The sequence below is a fragment of the Phoenix dactylifera genome, chromosome 8 (assembly GCF_051530095.1).
Source record: "Phoenix dactylifera cultivar Ajwa chromosome 8, Ajwa_hap1_PhDact_Kaust_v1.1, whole genome shotgun sequence".
NCBI lineage: Eukaryota > Viridiplantae > Streptophyta > Magnoliopsida > Arecales > Arecaceae > Phoenix > Phoenix dactylifera.
Genome location: NC_143197.1, coordinates 12,730,847 through 12,749,467, shown reverse-complemented (window position 1 = coordinate 12,749,467; position 18,621 = coordinate 12,730,847). Strand labels below are relative to the sequence as shown.

General features: G+C 38.4%; 1 protein-coding gene across 2 annotated transcripts; it reads right to left on the bottom strand.

Moving 5' to 3' along the window:
* Positions 1-1,126: 1,126 nt before the first annotated feature.
* LOC103698726 (uncharacterized) lies at positions 1,127-11,588 on the bottom strand. Of its 2 annotated transcripts, XR_016396164.1 has the most exons (3): positions 11,457-11,526; positions 7,966-8,035; positions 1,127-7,859 (listed from the first exon to the last, which is right to left on the bottom strand). XR_016396164.1 is itself a non-coding variant. In XM_088702835.2 (2 exons), the coding sequence occupies exons 1-2, from the start codon at positions 11,584-11,586 to the stop codon at positions 8,562-8,564; spliced, it is 1,200 nt and encodes a 399-aa protein (XP_088558961.2). In that variant the 5' UTR covers positions 11,587-11,588; the 3' UTR covers positions 8,159-8,561. The 2 variants fall into 2 exon arrangements, 1 of the variants encoding a protein (XP_088558961.2); XM_088702835.2 differs by lacking the exons at positions 1,127-7,859; positions 7,966-8,035 and adding an exon at positions 8,159-9,631 and having other exon boundaries at positions 11,457-11,588.
* Between the last annotated feature and the right edge of the window lie 7,033 nt (positions 11,589-18,621).

Below are 18,621 nucleotides of genomic sequence, written 5' to 3'. Positions count from 1 at the left end.
TGTCGGGTTAAGTCTACATAAGAAAATATCATCCTTACCCATGAGGCCATGAGCCACAAGGCATGATACAAAGTTCTGCTAAGAATTATGTTCTTGAGGAAACTTCTAAAGCTTAATCAAGCTGCTACTATTATTTGCTGTTTATACCAGCAATAACAGGCTTGTCTTATTTTGATCCAACAATTTTTTTTATTAAAAACAATCACAATGTGAAACTTCAAATAGAAATACAGCCATAAGCAAAGACTGCAACTGCTTCTCAGTACAGCAACCAAGGTGCCTTCACCATGCTAGTATTTCTCGCATGCAAGAAAAATGAATTTATCCACCTAAAAAGATAATGGTTGACCATAATTCCATAAATTGGTAATAAACGTTGTTCAGAATGTGCCTGGAAAGAGCATGAACGGTGTTCTTCGTGCTACTCAGCTCGGGATTAGTGTGATTTCTGAGTCCAAAACGGCATTTTGTCACCAACAGAAACATTTTAAGGCTCAGAACAATTATCTCCTATAAATGACTGAAATTTTTTGCATGCACATGAATGAGTTTGGTGATGGATGATTCTGATTCTGTAGCTTGCGACATTCACCATGGTGCCAGCACTAAACCATAGCAATTACCAACCTTTCATCTTCTACAACTCTACCACCATCTTGTTTTAATATAAAGTTATAAACTTAGCATGCTCCATGCAGGGGGGCATTAACAACTGTGATTTTCTAACATGAATGCAACAACGTCCTTTATTAAATAACGAGACAAAAGCGCGAATAAATTGGGTAGTTTTGATATGATCGCACCATGCTCCATGCAAGGAGATATGGAAAACTGTGATTTTCCAACATGAATGCAACAACGTCCTCCCCTAAAGAAAAAAAATAAAAGAGCAAATAAGTTAGGCACACTCAGCAAACAGTATATGTTTTTCCTTACATGAAAAAACTATGAGTTTGATTTTTTACACAGGAGGATAATTGATTCTTTTATATATATACAGGATACGCTTGTTGACAGGCTTTCTACACTTGCGTAGTCGACACAATATATTACTTCCATCTATCCTACTTACAAGCTCCCGAACAAAATCAGATACCGCCCTTCCAAATGAAATCATACTTAGATCTTTCTTAACTTCAATGACAGAGACATCATATACATATAGCCAGCACAGACAGAACATCAGTAATTTAACTACATACTAGCTCCAGTCCTGGCTGAAACAATAATCCATATAAGTTACGGGATTTACAAAACAAAATATAGATAAAAGTGAAGAGTTTCCAAGATCCATGGCATAGATCATCCAATATGCATTTGTGTTTCTCTTCGCATCATCAGTACATGCCACATAAGATGGCGCAGACAACTGTTCAAACCATGCTTCATGTGCCATTAAAAAAGAATTCTAAACACCTGCTTAAAAACACATAATTTGAAGACCGCTGCTCCTCTGCTAACTTTTAACTGAAGAGAATTGAATTTAACCTATGAATATAATGCTTGTCTTGCCCATTTACTGCAAAAGTAAAGAGATCATAGACAAACTTCAAACAGTTATCACAAGCATGGGTTGCAAGCAATCCGTAGCCCAGAGTTTATATGTCAGTTGGTAGACTTGAATTCACATAAACAAAATGGAGGCAACTATCTAATCATCTATGTAATGAGAAAAAACTTGAGTGTATCAGGAATAAACTTCTTTGCAAAAGTTGATAGGATTGGATTAATAAACCGTAGTTCTAATCAAGTCAGAAATTTGCAAGACAATAGAGGTGATCTTAACATCAAATGAAAGAAATACAACTTTATACCACTAGGACTCATACAAGGATAAGCTACAAAAATTCCGAGTACAAAGCAGCACCAGAAAGCAACAAGCGCCATCAAAAGCACAACCTAAACGATAATAGTATTGCCTTATAATTGAGGTGATAGAGGAATTATAAAACTGGAGAACCATGTCCTGAGATCCACCATCCTATCAACAAAAATAAATCCAAACTAACTCCACAGAATACAAGACAAGACAGGTAAAAGCAACAAAAGTAAACACTGAGCTAAGATTACATGGAAAGATACTAGACCGTATCATCAGCAAAGCTCACACTAATCTTGCATTCCTCCTCACATACATGTCAAGCAACAGAACTCGATTTCTATATAATTACTATCAAAAATGTAGGTGAAGGATAGCAAGCAGACTAAAATATATGTAGTCAGGAATCCGAAATATTCATCTATAACCTAATATAAGGCTGCTCAACAGCAGATTTCTCCACACCTCTGAAAACAACAATAAAGTCTAGACCACTCACCTCGCTTCGACTCTCCTAAATGGGCCGGTCTCCAATCTCTGTGATTTAGCCAATAAAAGCGATTAAGGAAGCCTATTAGTCTTGTCTCTCTATAGCTGCGCAAGGTTTAAAAGAACAACCTTTAGAACCATTTTAGAGTGGCCTATCAAGACAATATTTCAATAACACTGATATTCTCAAAAGAATGAATCCTCACTGAGATCATCATTTACCATACACAAGAAATTAAGAATAACTTTTTTACCAAGATTAATCTGGAGAAGGTACACTTGAGAATAAAAATCAGCTGTTTTGATGGTTGTTTTAGGCATTATAACAGAAAATAAAAGCTAATAATTGAAAATTAACAGATTATTTGCTCAAGCCACTTTTTCACATTATAAAATAGAATTTTGAATTTAAAATATGTTCTATCATATTCAGTTGAACAGTGGACCAATAACAGCCACCATCTGGAGGCGTCCAAAACATTCTATCACATTATGTTCTATTCAAGAAGAAACATCTGATGGATGGCCTTGATTCCATCGACCAAGATAGTCTACCGTAGATTTGATAATTACTTTTGAACTTTAAGTTCACACATTCTTACCATCATATATTTGACAACTTTTTTTTTTGGGGTGTGTGTGGGTTGGCTTCACAGATGAAAGAAGTTTCTGTTACAACATTAGACTACCATTTCGGCAGTCAGCAATGGTAAGCATGCAAGCACGGCTTTTAAAATTCTCACTTGACATGGTGGACAGGGTCACCTAGTAAACCATCTCTTTAATAGCGAACCTTGGTATATCCCTAAATTGTTTTGCCAATATTTGCCTTCTAGTCATGTAGCCACCTCATTCATTCCCCATTGCTCCCTACTAGCCCGTATGGCAGCCGGAAACTTGGTCTCCTCCATGTCATCTAGGTCGTAGACCTCGTAATCTGCTGGATTCCAAGAGTGATAGGACAGTGGTTCTCCTACCCTCAAGGGGGAGAAGTTTCTGTGACAATATTAAAGATGCTGACTAACATTTCAGAACTCAGCAATGGCAAGCATGGCTTTTAAAATTCTCACTTGTCATGGTGGACAGGGTCACCACCTAATCCTTGCTTTTATTAAAATTCTTGCTTTTCAGCTCCATCACTAACCACCTAATCCAGAAATTTTTAAAACCACTCCTTATCAACAAAAGAAAAAGGCTGCATATATTATCATCATACATTTGCAAATTATCCATGATCTTTCATGAGTTATTTTTTTAATTTAAATTAATTAATTTATAATTTTACAAATTTCTAGAAATTCCTATTTGTCTCAAAAATTACTTCTAAACAATATTATATAATTTTAAATTTTCAAAATACTTTATTGTATTATTTTCATATTAAATCTACAAAAGTATGTATAGTTGACTAACATATAATACATGCTCCAAAAAAATTGTTTAGAATATCTTTACATGCAATTCAAATTGCATGAATTTTTGAATTGATAATGTTAACTTAAATAAAATCTTGAAAATTAAATTTTAAAATAAGGCTAATATAGCCTCTGATAAGAGGTACCACATTTATTTTTCAGCCATTAAGCATTAATAGCCTAATTAATCTAGAAATTACTTTAAGATTGAAATTTTATTCAAAAGCAATTAATATATTGAAAACCAATCAAATTGCTGTCATAAATAGATAACCATATCGCATGTTAGACCTCAAGCATGATACTAATTTTTGGAATCCAACATCTCCATTACTTTTTATTAATTTTAATCCAAAATATATTTTTAAAAGTTATACCATTGTGTAAACCTAACGAAGATCTATGATATATCATGAAATTATGCCAAGATACAAAATTTTGGCCAAAGTTCTCCTTGCTCCCCCTTACACTCTCTCCCTCTCCTCCTCTCCGCTCTTTCTCCTCTCGTATTGCTCTCTTTCTCCTCTCATATGTTGCTCATGAGCGAAATAGAGAGAGAAAAGGGTCTGATGACCTTTTCGTCCTCAATAATCAAGGGAGGGAGGGTTTAAGGGCCCGAACTATGCCCTTATCGGGCTGAACTACATGGAATCGCTTGGCTTCCAACAACTCTCAGCCTATGAAGAGACCATGAACTAGAATAGTTTGTGGTTGCGAAGATACGATAAGGAATAAATTAGGCAGTTTGATCCAATAATCCTATACGATGACAATATATGCATATAGTTGTATACTAAGGCTGCATCTGGGTCGGGTTGATCCGAGACCCGACCCGATCCGACCCACTTAGACCCGACCCGACGCATTTTGGAGGAATCGTGGGGCAGGGTCCTAAAATTGGACCCGTTTCATTTTTCGGATTGGGTCTGGGTCTATTGAATTCAAACCCGACCCGACTCGACCCATTTGAAATTTGGGTAATTTTGGATTTTCAATTCTACGACCTGACCCGATCCGATCCGAATCTGTAAAATTATTTGGGCTCGCGGGTTACAACCAACCCAACCCGAATCTGTAAACTTATTTAGGCCTGCAGGCTGCAGGCCGTGAGGGTGCAAATACAAGTTTTGAAGCCATAGATGGGTTAACCCAACCCGGACCCAAATCAGGCCCAAATTTTTTGGGTTGGGTCCGGATTATACATGGACTCCATCTAACCCGAATGACCTGTTGGGTCAAAAATTATAGCGGTGGACCCAATTGACCCAACTCGATCTTCTATCGGGTCGGGTTTGGGTCCAAAATTAGGACCCGAACAAGAAATCAGATTTGGTCAGGGTCACACATTACCTGACCCGACCTATTTTCACCCCTATTGTATACATAGGGCTACTAATATAAAAGCAATATGAATGACAGGATACTCCTCTAACCATTGGAGTTGACATGTACACGCACCACATACATGCATGCATATGCATACACATGAGTGTGTGTTGGGTGAAGGGTTGAGGTGAAGCGTTGAGGAGAACTTGCAAGCAAACAACCTTAGACAAATGTATGCACCCTATAATTAGATAATATGGGCCTCTACAAGCAGGATAAATAGCATAAATATTCCAAGTGCAATATGCCAGAAACATTATTGGAGATTCTACCTAGAAAGGTAGAACAATTATTAATGATATGGATTCTGTAAGATTCTTAAATCCCTTCTATATACAACAATGAAATCAACAAACTCCAATCCCCATTAAACAAAACTACCATGTTTTCAGCAATCCTACTCTTTAATTATGATTTCTAAATCACTTCAATATATAGAAGATCAGATATGTAGCAATGAAACCAACAGCCTCCACACTCCTCATTAAACAAAACTAGACTACCCCATTTTCAGCAATTGTAATATTTAATTAAAACAGCAAGCAAAAATAATAGAAGCCGATTTTCCATAAAGAACCATATACCAGGTAGTTAAAAACGAAAAAAGATTCCAGCAGGATTACAAAAGCCCATAGGATATCCTCAACCTAGAACCATGAAGCCCTCCATCATTGAGATAATTTTAAGTCTCTTGGTCTATTCTCAAAATGCTAGCTCCATATGAACCCTTTTTCTATTTATGACTACAAAGGCTTTCATCAATCATCCCCTTTCCTATTCAGCTTTTCTTGCCACCTGTTAAGAGAGTGGTTCCTGGTTCAAGTGGCCCGCCTTTCCTCACCTATACCAGCTGCCATGCACCACCCCATAGGAACAATTTCTGAGCCCTAGGAAGCAGAACACGCCATCACCTACAGACCTTTCCTCTGCCGGGGACTTCCATACATCGTCATATGCTGGACATTAGTTGCCCTGGTGTATATGCTGGAGTACTCCTGTGGCTGATGTGTCACCCATACATTCTGGGCTTGGCCCCGTCCTCATCCTAGAACCATGAACCCTCCATCATAGACATAATTTTAGTTCTCTGGGCCTATTCTCATATGGGATTTTATAGCAGGAACAGATTTTACCATCTAGAAAAGCTGCCATCTTCAAAAATCCCCTTCAGATTCCCAAAACATTGCTGCCATGTTTCTAGAAGAACCACCAGAAAATGTGCAGTGTAATCCTGGTCTATGGTATGATACATGGGGTTTGCCTGTTAATTAGGGGCCACCTTTGCCCTTGGCAGTTCCTAAAGGGATGTGGTCTACAGCCATTTTGAGGAGGTTTTTGGGAAGATGAAGCATTTTCATTCTCAAAATACGAAGCAAAGAGAACGAAGTATTTAAGCTATGGTACATTAACTGCAAGTGGTTAAGCTTTTCAACACTTGTATCCTTGCCATGGTTCTGGCGTCATGCTGTCTAATGCTTAAAATGAGCACTTATCCTAGTTTGGTTGCTATAATTGCAGCTTAGGCATAAAATTCACAAAGAAGTAACTCTTTTGTCTCTTGTGTCTTTGGAGACTTTTGAGCCCACACATTCTAAAATTCAACAATCTTCTGTTGGCTTTGATCTTTCTCAAAATCCCTTCATCTCGATAATAAGCAAGAAGCTGTCTATGGTTAAAACGAGCCCTTATCCTAGTTTGGTTGCTACAATTGCAGCATACACATCAAATTCACAAAGAACTAACTCTTTTGTCTCTTTGGAGACTTGAGCCCACACATCCTAAAATTCAACAATCTTCTGTTGGCCTTAATCTATCTCAAAATCCCTTCATCTCGATAATAAGCAAGAAGCAGAATATTTCCCCTTCCACATCTTCAGCATATTTATGAGCCTTAATTCTTCCACTCCACTATACTTGTAATAATTAAAATTCTCGCCTACAACCACATAAACCAATAGGTAATTACATATACGTGATATGCATTCAAGTCTAGAGGTTAAATCTAATGCATGATTCATATTGGGAATCATAGTGATGAGAATAAATATTCAGTACACAGTCACGACATATAGCAGAAAACTAAATCTAATGCATGATTCGTACTGGGAATAGTAGTGATGAGCATAAACATGCAGACCACAGACATGAAATATAGTAGAAGATATAACTTCTTTGTCATGTGCAAATGCAAAGGATGGAAAAGGCATGAGATTAGGAAGTGCTTAAACATGGGACTGAATTTATCATAAACACTTGCCATCAAAGCAAATGAAAATCCACATAGGCAGTCAACTGAATGAATGCCAAACACTTGTTATTAAAGCAATATAACACCCACAGACATTTATAATTGTTGACAGCTTTACCATATTTTCATAATTTCAACAAAAACATATCCATTGTATATGTTATCTCTATCATATTTGCCTGGTTTCAACAAAATGCATGTATGGCATGCATTAACATTATAGACACATTTTTTTGGGAATCTTTGTCAGTAACAAGTATTCACTGTAATGATACTAAACATGATACCCTGCAGCAAAAAAACACTTCTCACCAATCTTTAATTCAATGTTTGACCACAGACAGAGTCATCCAATAATTTAACACTTACCCGTTTTTTGTCCTCTTGTCAATCTTTCAACGTTTGACCATCAAAAGGTTCATCAGCTTTGTACCAGCACTTTCAGGCTGACTGTGCGCTAACTGCAGAAGCTACAAGACAGACTAACAGAGCATACTATGGCCTGCAAAAAGATGCATGAAGACATTACTCAAGAATGTGGGACTCTACAAAGTTTGGTATCATAAACAACCTTTAGATACCAATAAATATGGTAAGATATACAGCACCTTCATAAATTTATGTTAGTTTTCTGGGATCCATGTATATCAAGAAACAAAGACCAGTAGATAACAGCATCTGCATTGAGAAATTTGATAAGCTCAGTGCATAAATTAGTGAAAGAACACTTGAACATGCAAAACTAGCATGCCAAGACGAAGAAGAAGAAGAAGAGTGAAAAATATGTGAATCACAGACAAGTAGGCACTCAAAATAGCTCACTGAATACTATATAGCACAATAATACCAAATTACAACAAATGAAGAATTACATAGACTTCTCATGCAAGAAAGCAAAATACAAAGCTTCAATAACAGCATAGGTTGACACTGTATGCCCAATTCCATGTCAAAGGTAAAGCAATTTTCTTGTCCCTTAATGCAGGTTCTCATGAGAAAGATCGACAAATCAACAAACATGATCAAACATATTCGGACAATATTTCTTCATTGCCATGCATGGATTGATTCGCCTGATCTTTGATGATTTATTGGACCAAAACAATGCATGGAGCTCCATTGTCCCATAGCATGAGGTGGTTTATCTCACACTATCATAACCATAGTGTGTCCACTTCTTTCCCCTGCAGTTTCTCAAGTTATTTTATGTGCGGCGATCTTCCCCCTGGAATCTTAGATTAGCATATCTTGATCCAAAGCGGTTTCTGTTCCGCTTTCTGCCATTAGTCTTGTTCTCCCAATGCCCCCATGAACATCCCCCTTGATTGACCCATGAACCATCCCGCAAAACTCCACCATCCCAAACACTGCTCTGATTCGACACATTGCAACTATCCTGCACAGCTCTACTACCCCAGCCACTATTCTTTGAGCCAACATAATTGTCAGAGACTTTATCCCAACTGATCGAATTTGCTGCATTGCCATTATTATCACCATTTACAGGCTCAGCTTCAGTGTCATCCCCCCACCCATCCGGAACAATATCCTTTATGTCAATCCATTCAATGAAATTTGCTGCATTGCCAGAGTTAGTATTATTATCACCATTTACAGGCTCAGCTTCAGTGTCATCTCCCCACCCTTCTGGAACAATATCCTTTATGTCAATCCATCCAATCATTGGTACTAGTTCATCTGCAACAGTAGGAATGGGCATATTGAGAGAGTTACCATTCTCACCACTACCTTCATCCCTGCTGACTAACTTTGATGCATCGCCACATTCAGCATTTACAGTATGAGGCTCAGGTTTGGTGTCATTCATGGGGAATAGATCATCAGAATCCCCCACCACCGATGGAATGCGACATTCATGCAGACCTGGATCCTTTGATTGAAACCATCCAGTTGCCAGAATTGGTTTATCTGCAACACTAGAAGAACCTCCAGGAGAACTTGCACCAGATGGCTGTTTATACACATCTTCTAGATCCTCTACTAGCTGAGGATCAATATATGCATCATCAGAAACCATGTCAATATGCATATCAGGATCAGGCAGAGGAAGATTACAGTGGAGACCATTAATCTCTGCCCAGTACCGGGCCTTTGCATTCCTGAAAGCCTCTTCTCCTGCTGAATCATTCCATTTGACAATGTCATCATACCACCCCATCACATTCTTGACATCACAAATCCTATGCCATGGGATTCGGCACACCTCAGTGCAGAAATTCTTCTCCCACAGAGGAACCGAACACTCTGATGTCCCTATTTTTTTTGCAAAAAGGAATAAACTTTACTGAAAATAGAAGAAAAGGCACAACCAGTTAAGGAAACATTAAGCATTTCCATTTTCTAAGAGAACAAACCCATCTGAACTTGAAATGCCAAAAATATATCCAAATTCTTGACACAACTACCATAAAATACAAATACGAAAGCATACTTCTCTAGAGAACCTCCACAGTTCAAGCGATTAAAGAAAATAGAGAACCAAAGGCATTGATATTAACTTATAATTCAGGTTATTGAAGAAAATATATAAGTGATAGAAACCATTCACAATTATTTATGTTTAAAAAAAAAAATTCAATCATTTTCCACCGTTCTCCTTTATTGTTGCATCAAGACATTAAATGGTATTCAGTTGTGGCAAAATGACTACGTTCCATTTTCAGTCCCTAAACAGTAACTAGCTCAGCTTTCAGCTAAAATACGACGTAACAAAATCAAATTTCCTAAACAACTCCAATTAATAAGATAGCCATCCCGAACTTGATCCTTGGCCACAATCACATAGAGGAACAATCAAAATAGACCGGAAAGCTCTCCATATATAAAGAATTACTGCCAGAGGCATAAGCAAAGAACTACATGCAGATATACATAAACAACAGAAATGAATCAAAGGACTCTACATCTTTTTATTTTTCCCCTTTGTGTAAGCATAAACAAATCAGCTAAACATCATATAGTGAATACCTAATGGGAGAGGAAAAACCTGACATTCAGATCAGACTCCATATTCACAAAGCACAACAGAATGCAGAAACGATATATTAAATTCATACCAATACCCCAAAAAAACTCAATATTAAACAAAATAGAACTTTCAGAATCGAATAAGATTCCATCACAATACCATGCACAAAAAAGAATAAAGAAATAAATAAATTGAGTAAAACCGTATCAAAACCCGAGAATACCCCATCTCCAAATAGCTATACCAAACCAAGCACAACATCAATAAAAATTAGAGCTTTAAGCATCTGAAACCCACAGGATTCGGTCATAGCACCCCCAAACAAATCCCAAAAACTAAACTTTTTTTTGGTACAAAAAAAAAACTTCGGGACAAAAAAAATAGAGCAAACTTTTCTTCTCTGCGAAGCAAAAGAGTGAAAAGAAAGTATAACATCCATTGTTTTAAGGTAGAAAAACCCCAAGAGTCACCCAACTCCACTTACTTAAGCCAAATCAAATACAGTATCAATAAAAACCAAAACTTTAAGAATATAAACGCAAAGGATTCGCTCACTGTCCTCAGCAACGAAAAAAATCCAGAAAAAGAGAGAAGCTCTAGGGGGCAAATGATAAACACTCCCACGACCAAAAGCTGATGAGGGTAAAACCCCTCAGGAATCACTCATCCACACATGCCTATACCGGATCGAAAACAACATCCAAAAAAAAAGAAAAAAAGAAAAAAACTCTGAACTTCAAGCATCTCATAACCCATAGGTTTCGCTCATATCACCCATGCAGCAGGAAAAATATATGTAGAAGCAAAATATGAACTTTGGAGGAAAAAGACAAAGCAAGAGAGAGCAAAACCCATTCAAATCCCTCATTTGACCGACAACAAATGAAAGAAAACAAAAGCAAGATCAAATACTTAAGTATCAAAAACCCAGCAAGTCGTCCATGCAACAGAAGATGCAACGAAAGTATTAAACTCTGCCACTTCTGGGAGAAAGCAAACACGAAGAACCCTCGAATGAAGCCCAGAAAACGCACGCCAAAGTCGCGATTTTTATGTGTGTGCGCGCGCGCGCGTGTGAGAGAGAGTTGGGGCAAAGAGTGCGTATACTACCAGGCGATGGCGATGGCGGCGGCCTGCCGTACCGTGGCGGCGGCCTCGCGGTGGCCCCCACCCACCCCCTGTCCCTACGCTGCTGCTGGTACCCTCCATGCCACGCCCCCCTCCTCCGCATGGACCGCATCCCCAGCCCCGTCTCTTTCTATACCTAAAACAAAAATAAAAAAATAAAAAAAAAGAGAAAAAATTATCCCCCACCCATGACAGTACCCACCAAATATTTTAGACAGAAAGAGAGGCCCACCACCCCGCTCTATCTGCCAGATAGAAGGTAAATATTTTTTTTTAGAGAGACAACTGATAGAGTACGGGGGGATTTGGAGAAATGTTCAAGAGAAAGAACACCCCCCCTTCCTCAAACCAGATAATCTCTGTCAGAAACCAAGAAAGCGAAGTACAGAGAAAAGGAGGAGAAAATTTTCAGAGAGTGAGGGTGGAGAGACGTCTTGTGTAGGGAATATGGAGGAGCTAAGTGGTATTTAAAGGAAAAAAAGTGGCGAATATTTCGATTTTTTGGGAGATGAATAATACGGGGCCGAACACGAGGCGCTTCATGAAGCGGTATTCCGTATTACGTGGCGAATGTTCTCTACGTCTTATTCCCACTAAATTAATTTTCTTTCCTTCTTTAAAAAAGAATTTCTCTCTCCTCCTTAATTCCTTTCCTTTTACATATTACTCGAATTAATAGGATTGTTGTCTTAAAGGTTAATTGGCAGGTGGAGAGTTGGATTTGGAGCTAGGAAATTAATTGTGGAATGTCATTGTTTTGATTTATTTTTTTTTATCTCTATTTTGTTACCGACCGGCGCTTTCTGCTGGGTCCACTCTGACACCAGACGTCATCCGAGAGTTTAGTTTGAGTTTGTCAGAGTTGGGGGTGGCGCTTTACGTTACGCACCAAGGATCACAATCCATGGTAAGGTTCGAGGACACGTCGTTGGCTAGCCTAGGTAGGTAGCGGTGCAATTAGGTCAGACTAGAGGCAACGATACCGCAGGTGACCGTATACCGTGGGAGTGAGAACATGGTAGTTAGGTAAATAGTAGCATTAGGTTTAGTTACAAATTTAAAGATGTTTGATTACTATAAGGGGTAGGTGTCGTATGTAAACTTTGATTTGTCGTTGCATAATTAATGGACAAGATTCTACCTTGCTCTGATAGTGAGGCATTGCCAGCTAGCGTATATTTTAATTGTTCGGGTTGGTACTTTTATTATTTTTCGATAATTTGCCATTGTCAACCGGCATAGTTATTGAGGCTTGATCAAGATGTTGGTTATGACAATAACAAATTCTAGTACAAGTTTCTATTACTTAGATATGACTAACTACTATTATAGTTGTTAGAATTTTTTTTTTGGTTCTTCGATAATCTAGAATTGTCGGCTAGTATAGCTGTTAAGGTTTGAGATATCTCTTTTGATCATTGTGTGGGGCTGATGGTTAGGGCATGCATGAAAAGTTCTCGTGCAGGATTTGTATTACTTAGATAGAATGAAGTATTGACAATTGCAGAATTTAGTGGCATTAAGTTTGGTTATAGTTAGGGCATTGTTTACACCTCATCTCAATAACCTAGGTGCCATCAATATAAACAAATCTAAGAGATCAGGACAGATGAAAGTTATGTGATCTTTGTTAGGCCTAACAAGATTTGGCTACGATAGTTTGACCAGGAAAAGTATAAAAAATGCAGGCCAAAAGAATAGGGCTCGACCATGATGTGTGCAGGCATAGGCTGAAGGATGTTGATTTTATCTTGGAATATGAATAGTCTTGTGGTCATGCTGAACGTGTAGTGCATGGAATCATTGGGCGAACTGTTGAAATCACTGAAGATAGTGACGTGCCAAGAATTCGATGGTTTTTCTATAGTTTTGTTATAAATGATGAATTGTAATTTGAACAAAAAGTTGTTTCACCCATCAATGAAACATGTTGATTTATATCTTTACCTTTATATATCTTTAAATTACTTGCTTTTAGTTTTATACTAGAATTCTAATTTACCAGCATGAGTAGTAAAAGCATAATTTAATCATAGCCTTAGCTATACCCTCTTCTTCCTTCTTTAAAACTGATAGTGTGATAGTAATAAAAATACTTAAAGATCAAAACATCTAGACTTGCATTACTTTCGACATCATCCTTTGATCATTCTATTTCTAGCTGATCTAATGATAGTGGCACATTCATGCATTAAACACAATCTAGCTACAAGGATTGTCACCCTCATCTCGATGAGAAAAAAGGCCAATAAAGTTTCTAGCATGGCTGGTGGGACAGTCACATAACTCTTATCATGCCACCATTAAAGAAGATTGATGTTCTAGTAGCTGAATACCAAGCAATCCATCATACCACGTTGAGGAGCCTCCATACTCTCAGGCAAGGCCATTCGAATTACCTCCTCTAGCTTCATAGAGAGTCGAGGACTTTGGCGATCAAGAGAGCTCAACTCCACCAAGGAAGCTTAACCATGAAAGCTATACTCCTTAGGCAGAGAGGTCTCCTTCACCAGCTGGTTCTCTTTGTGATATGGTCGCACAAATCAAGTTTCATATGGATGAGAATCAACATAACATTTTGAAGGCTGTTATCAATTAGATGGCCACGGTGTTAAGGCTATTCATAGAACAATATGAAGTTTGTTATGCATCAGTGGCAAAATAGGCCAAATGACTTATTTCATTTATCACTAATTAGAAGCTTTCAGCCTATGAGAAAGGTAACGCCAAACTCTATCATGGTAGGACCTTGCGACTTCAAGACCAGAGTGACAAAGAAACTGATCCGAGGGCAAGTTCTTCCGATGGCCAAATCGAGCACATAGCTAGTGATAATGTGATTCCTTCACGACTATCATTTGAGCCTAGGGTGGGTGCTAGCCAACTTGATCCTTGTAATTCTATTCGAAGAAATATTGGTGGAGTCTTACCAATGCTAGTCCTGATTACAAGAGTTGGTCATCCTGTTGGGGCTAATGAAGGACTTTAAAATATCCATCATCCAACCCATGCCTGCATCATGGGCTGAGGAGCAACCTCCTCAATGGTTGCCTCCACTACCACTACAGTAGTCTGTAGCACTCAATCTCCATGCTAGGAGGCAGCCTCCTCAATGAGGTGCTACTACCTCTGCCTTAACAACCATGGCACCGAACTTCCATACCGGGGGGAAACAATAATGTAATCAAGGTACCCTTAAGATATGTCACAACTTATCCGAGCTGCAACATTGACACTGAGAGATGAAAGCTAGGAAAGCAAATAGGATTAGTTACCTCTGCAGTTCTAGTTGTTCAATAATTCAAACCACACTCAAAGGTAGGGCATTTTTTATTGATATTGGAACTTATGTGCCAGAAACAATAGTATCTCCAATTATAGCCCCTCTGGGATGTAAAATATATCTCTTATCACCATCCCCATAGTGTGTGAGACAAATATGTGCATTTTGAGTAGGGTGGAATTCTATGGTTACAATTCTATTAGATATGTCTTTTTTATTTCGTTGAAAATCAAACTGCATGTGATATGTGAACAATGAAAGTTGTATACTATGATCATAGTTGGGTATGGATAGGAGGGTATGAAATACATATGGTAAGTTACAGCAATGGTTGAAGAACCTAACATAGCTAGTGTTGTTGGAAATCTCTCTATCTTTAGCTGTCCTATTTGTGTTGTCTTCTATGTTTGGTACGTAAGTTAGTCAGTATGATTTTTTGATTGCAGTTCAGTCTTCCCTTAGTCCAATAGACTTGAGTCAATAGCAAAGAGGAACCAACCACGATTTAGCAACATGTCTGACTAGGCAACTATATGCTCTCTAAGTGGTGGAATAGAAAAATCTCTATCTCTATCCGAAGCAAGGGAGGGAAGAGAAAAGGTGGTGGTGACAACATTTCCATCTTATTTGAAGAACATGTCCATGTAATTATCGATAAAAGTTACACCATACACAAGCTTTAGATCAGAAAGGAAGAGACAAAATATTGCTAACATCCTTAAATGCAGGCTATACAAAATGGTTGGATAGGATTGAATGTGTACACCTTCTGGTCTTATCCATTTACAAACTCAACAGCAGATGTTGAAGCAGCCCAAAGAGCATTAAACTTCATAGTAGAGACTGGTAGCGCGGTGCCTTTGGTCTGTGTTGCTGATCCTTACCCTACTCAATGCATGTGATGATGGAGGTCATTTACAATTGTGTTTCTAGCCATAGGATAGTGACCCGATAGAAGTGAGTGTAGCCGGACCTTATTCATTGAAAGATCTATCTCGTGCCTGGTACTGCATGGTTCCGCTCTGCAAGAACTTCGAATCATTCTCTTGAAAATCATCCTCTTTATGATAAATGACTTGCCCCAAAATGATCTCTTCTCATTCAGAGCTTTCTTCCATGATAATAAATTTTTCATCGAAACTAGACCAAGCGGAGCATCCACTATAAGAAACATGCTTCCGAGCTGGAGGAGATTGATACTGAAAGACCACTTGTAAAGCACATAGCGCTCTCCTCGTGGGAACCTAGAGAAAAATGAAAATGGAAAGAAGGCGATTAACCATCCGTTCATTCATTTATCTTTTCAATTCGACGAACTACCCTCCATGCAACAGACAGACTTGTTGAGGATGACTTTTCCTACTTAGTTAGCTAATTATGAAGTAGAGAGGAAAAACTTCCTGAATGTGGCTCAATTGGTTGAGATGGTCGAGACCAACGACAATGCGCCTATCAACTTTTCTTATGGTCAATGTACCAGAAACCAAACCTAGAGTGGTATGACTAGGCTTATAAGTTCCCAAGAGGTTACAAAGTTCTAGATTCTCATGATTTTTAGGAGATGATAATCTATCCACTATCGAGCATATTGGCCGATTTTCAATCCAGTGTGGCAAACCTAGTGCCAACTACTTCCTAAAGCTTTGTTTATTTGCAAATTCACTAATTGGATTGGCCTTCACTTAGTACATGAATTTACCTCCCAACTCCATCCTCACATGGCAGGATTTGAAGTCTCAATTCTACGTGCAATTCTATCGAATCAAGCTCGAGGTATTGGTAGCTAATTTGGCTAGATTGGTTCAATAGCTTGGCAAGTTTGTGGAGCAGTTTATTGCCAAATTTAAGGGGGCTAGAAGCCATTGTTACACTTGCCTGAAAGAGGCCAAGTATGTAAAGATTGCATCAAATGACTTGAATATGAAACTGGGAGAGAAGTTTTCTAGGAAGGAGTTTGCAAACCTCTTTTAATTGACTACTCAAGCAGTTAATTATGAGACCATCTTGTGGGAGGAGCAGCAGAGAAGGGCATCCAAAGGGGCATTCACGAGGAACTTGAATTATAAAGTTTCAGCTTTGGAAGATGATGATTTTGATCAATGTAGTTTTGAGAGGGATGACTATAACAAGATTGATGTTGCGGAGATTCTCACTAGCAAGTTGTATGTCTACGAGGCATTGAGTAAGCTGGCCTCACAAAATCAGCTAGTGGGCTACCATTTTATAAACGTGATATGAAGTATTCTTTTATAAAGCACGAAAACGAAACAGATTTTTGACCATTTGTTCAAGGACAAGCAAACATGGCTACTTGAGGGAAATAAAATCTCTTTGCTCGAGGAGTTGAAGGACAAAAAAATTATTGCAAATGGTATCACAAATGGTGCCATCATACTACCAAGTGCATAGTCCTCTGAAATACCATTTAGAAAGCTATTGTGAATGGTAGATTGAAGTTTTATGAGAAGGACAAGGGCATCATTCTAATAGATGATGATCCTTTCCTTGAGGTAGAGGTAAATGTGGCTTCGGCAGGTTTGAGATTGTTAGTATCGAAGAGTGAAGACCTTTTGTTTTTTGAAGCACATTGCTATTGCTAGGGTACAAGAAGATGGAATGGATTATGGCTAGAGGATTTAGTTTAGGCAGGAGCATTTTTGGAGTGGATTCAAGAGGCTGAAAGCATTAAACTTCCATAAGGTAGGATCATGGTCTAATATTGTGAATACTGGTTACACCAGACCAATCAAGTCTCTAAAATTCAAGGATAAAAGGAAGCCCCCCCCACAACCCCCCCCCCCCCCCCCCCCCCCCCCGAACAATGTCAAGTGATGGAGACTTTCAATCATTCTAGAAAGATCGGTCTTAAGATTACTGTATCAAAGGACAATGCTCTATTTAAGTCTGAGAGTGACTTAGATGACCGAAGAAGGCCGACAACTCTTGACTTGGCCATTCAAGGGAATGTCAAGCTGATGGAGATGGCAAAAGATTAAGTTGTTGTCCAAGAATTGTAGTGTCCTAGATTCAAATGGAGGCCCAAGACTATTAAACCACTAGTTACTCTTCCTAACCAGTGGTACAAGGTTCAATTTAAGTATTACTTTCTCTATCACTATTACTATACTCAGTATATGACAAAGGCATAGAAATGATGAAGACCAAGGGTACTGGAGAGAAAATAAGTAGAAGAAAAGGTGCAGGTGATCGAGGAAGTCCAGCACCCTCAAGCTAAAATTATTGATACTTCGGCCATGAAGGCCAATATTCTTGAAAGTTTGGGAATAAAAGACACTAACACCAAGATCCAGTTTGGCTCCTTACCAAACAAGGTGGAGGTGAACATGGTGTTTACATTGCCCTATATCTTTTAAGTGAAGATCGGTCAACCGATAAGCATGGAAGGCAATATCAAGGAGCAAGGAGAATGCCTGAAGATCTTGGCTAACTCAGACACCAAAGAGATGACTTCTACTTGACAAGTCAGAAGACTGCTACTAATGATCAGCATTTTGAGGCCGCCATAGAAGTGTTTTAGAGATCTACAAGGGAGATGGGAAACATATTAAGCCCTTGTATAACATGTCCATATATTCGACAAGCTGCTAAGACAAGTGTTGGTGGATAATACGGTAGCATTCAATATTATGTTGAATTCAATGATGAGAAAGCTTGAGAAGAAGAAAGATTTGTTGGCAGCAAATGTAATAGTGACCAATTTCATGGATGACTCTTGTAAACTAAAAGAGATGTTACCAGTCCATATTTAGGCGGGAATCAGAGTATCAATGACTATTTCTTTTTTGTAATTGAAGCAGTCTCTAGTTACAACATATTACTAGAAAGAAATTAGATCCATGCCAA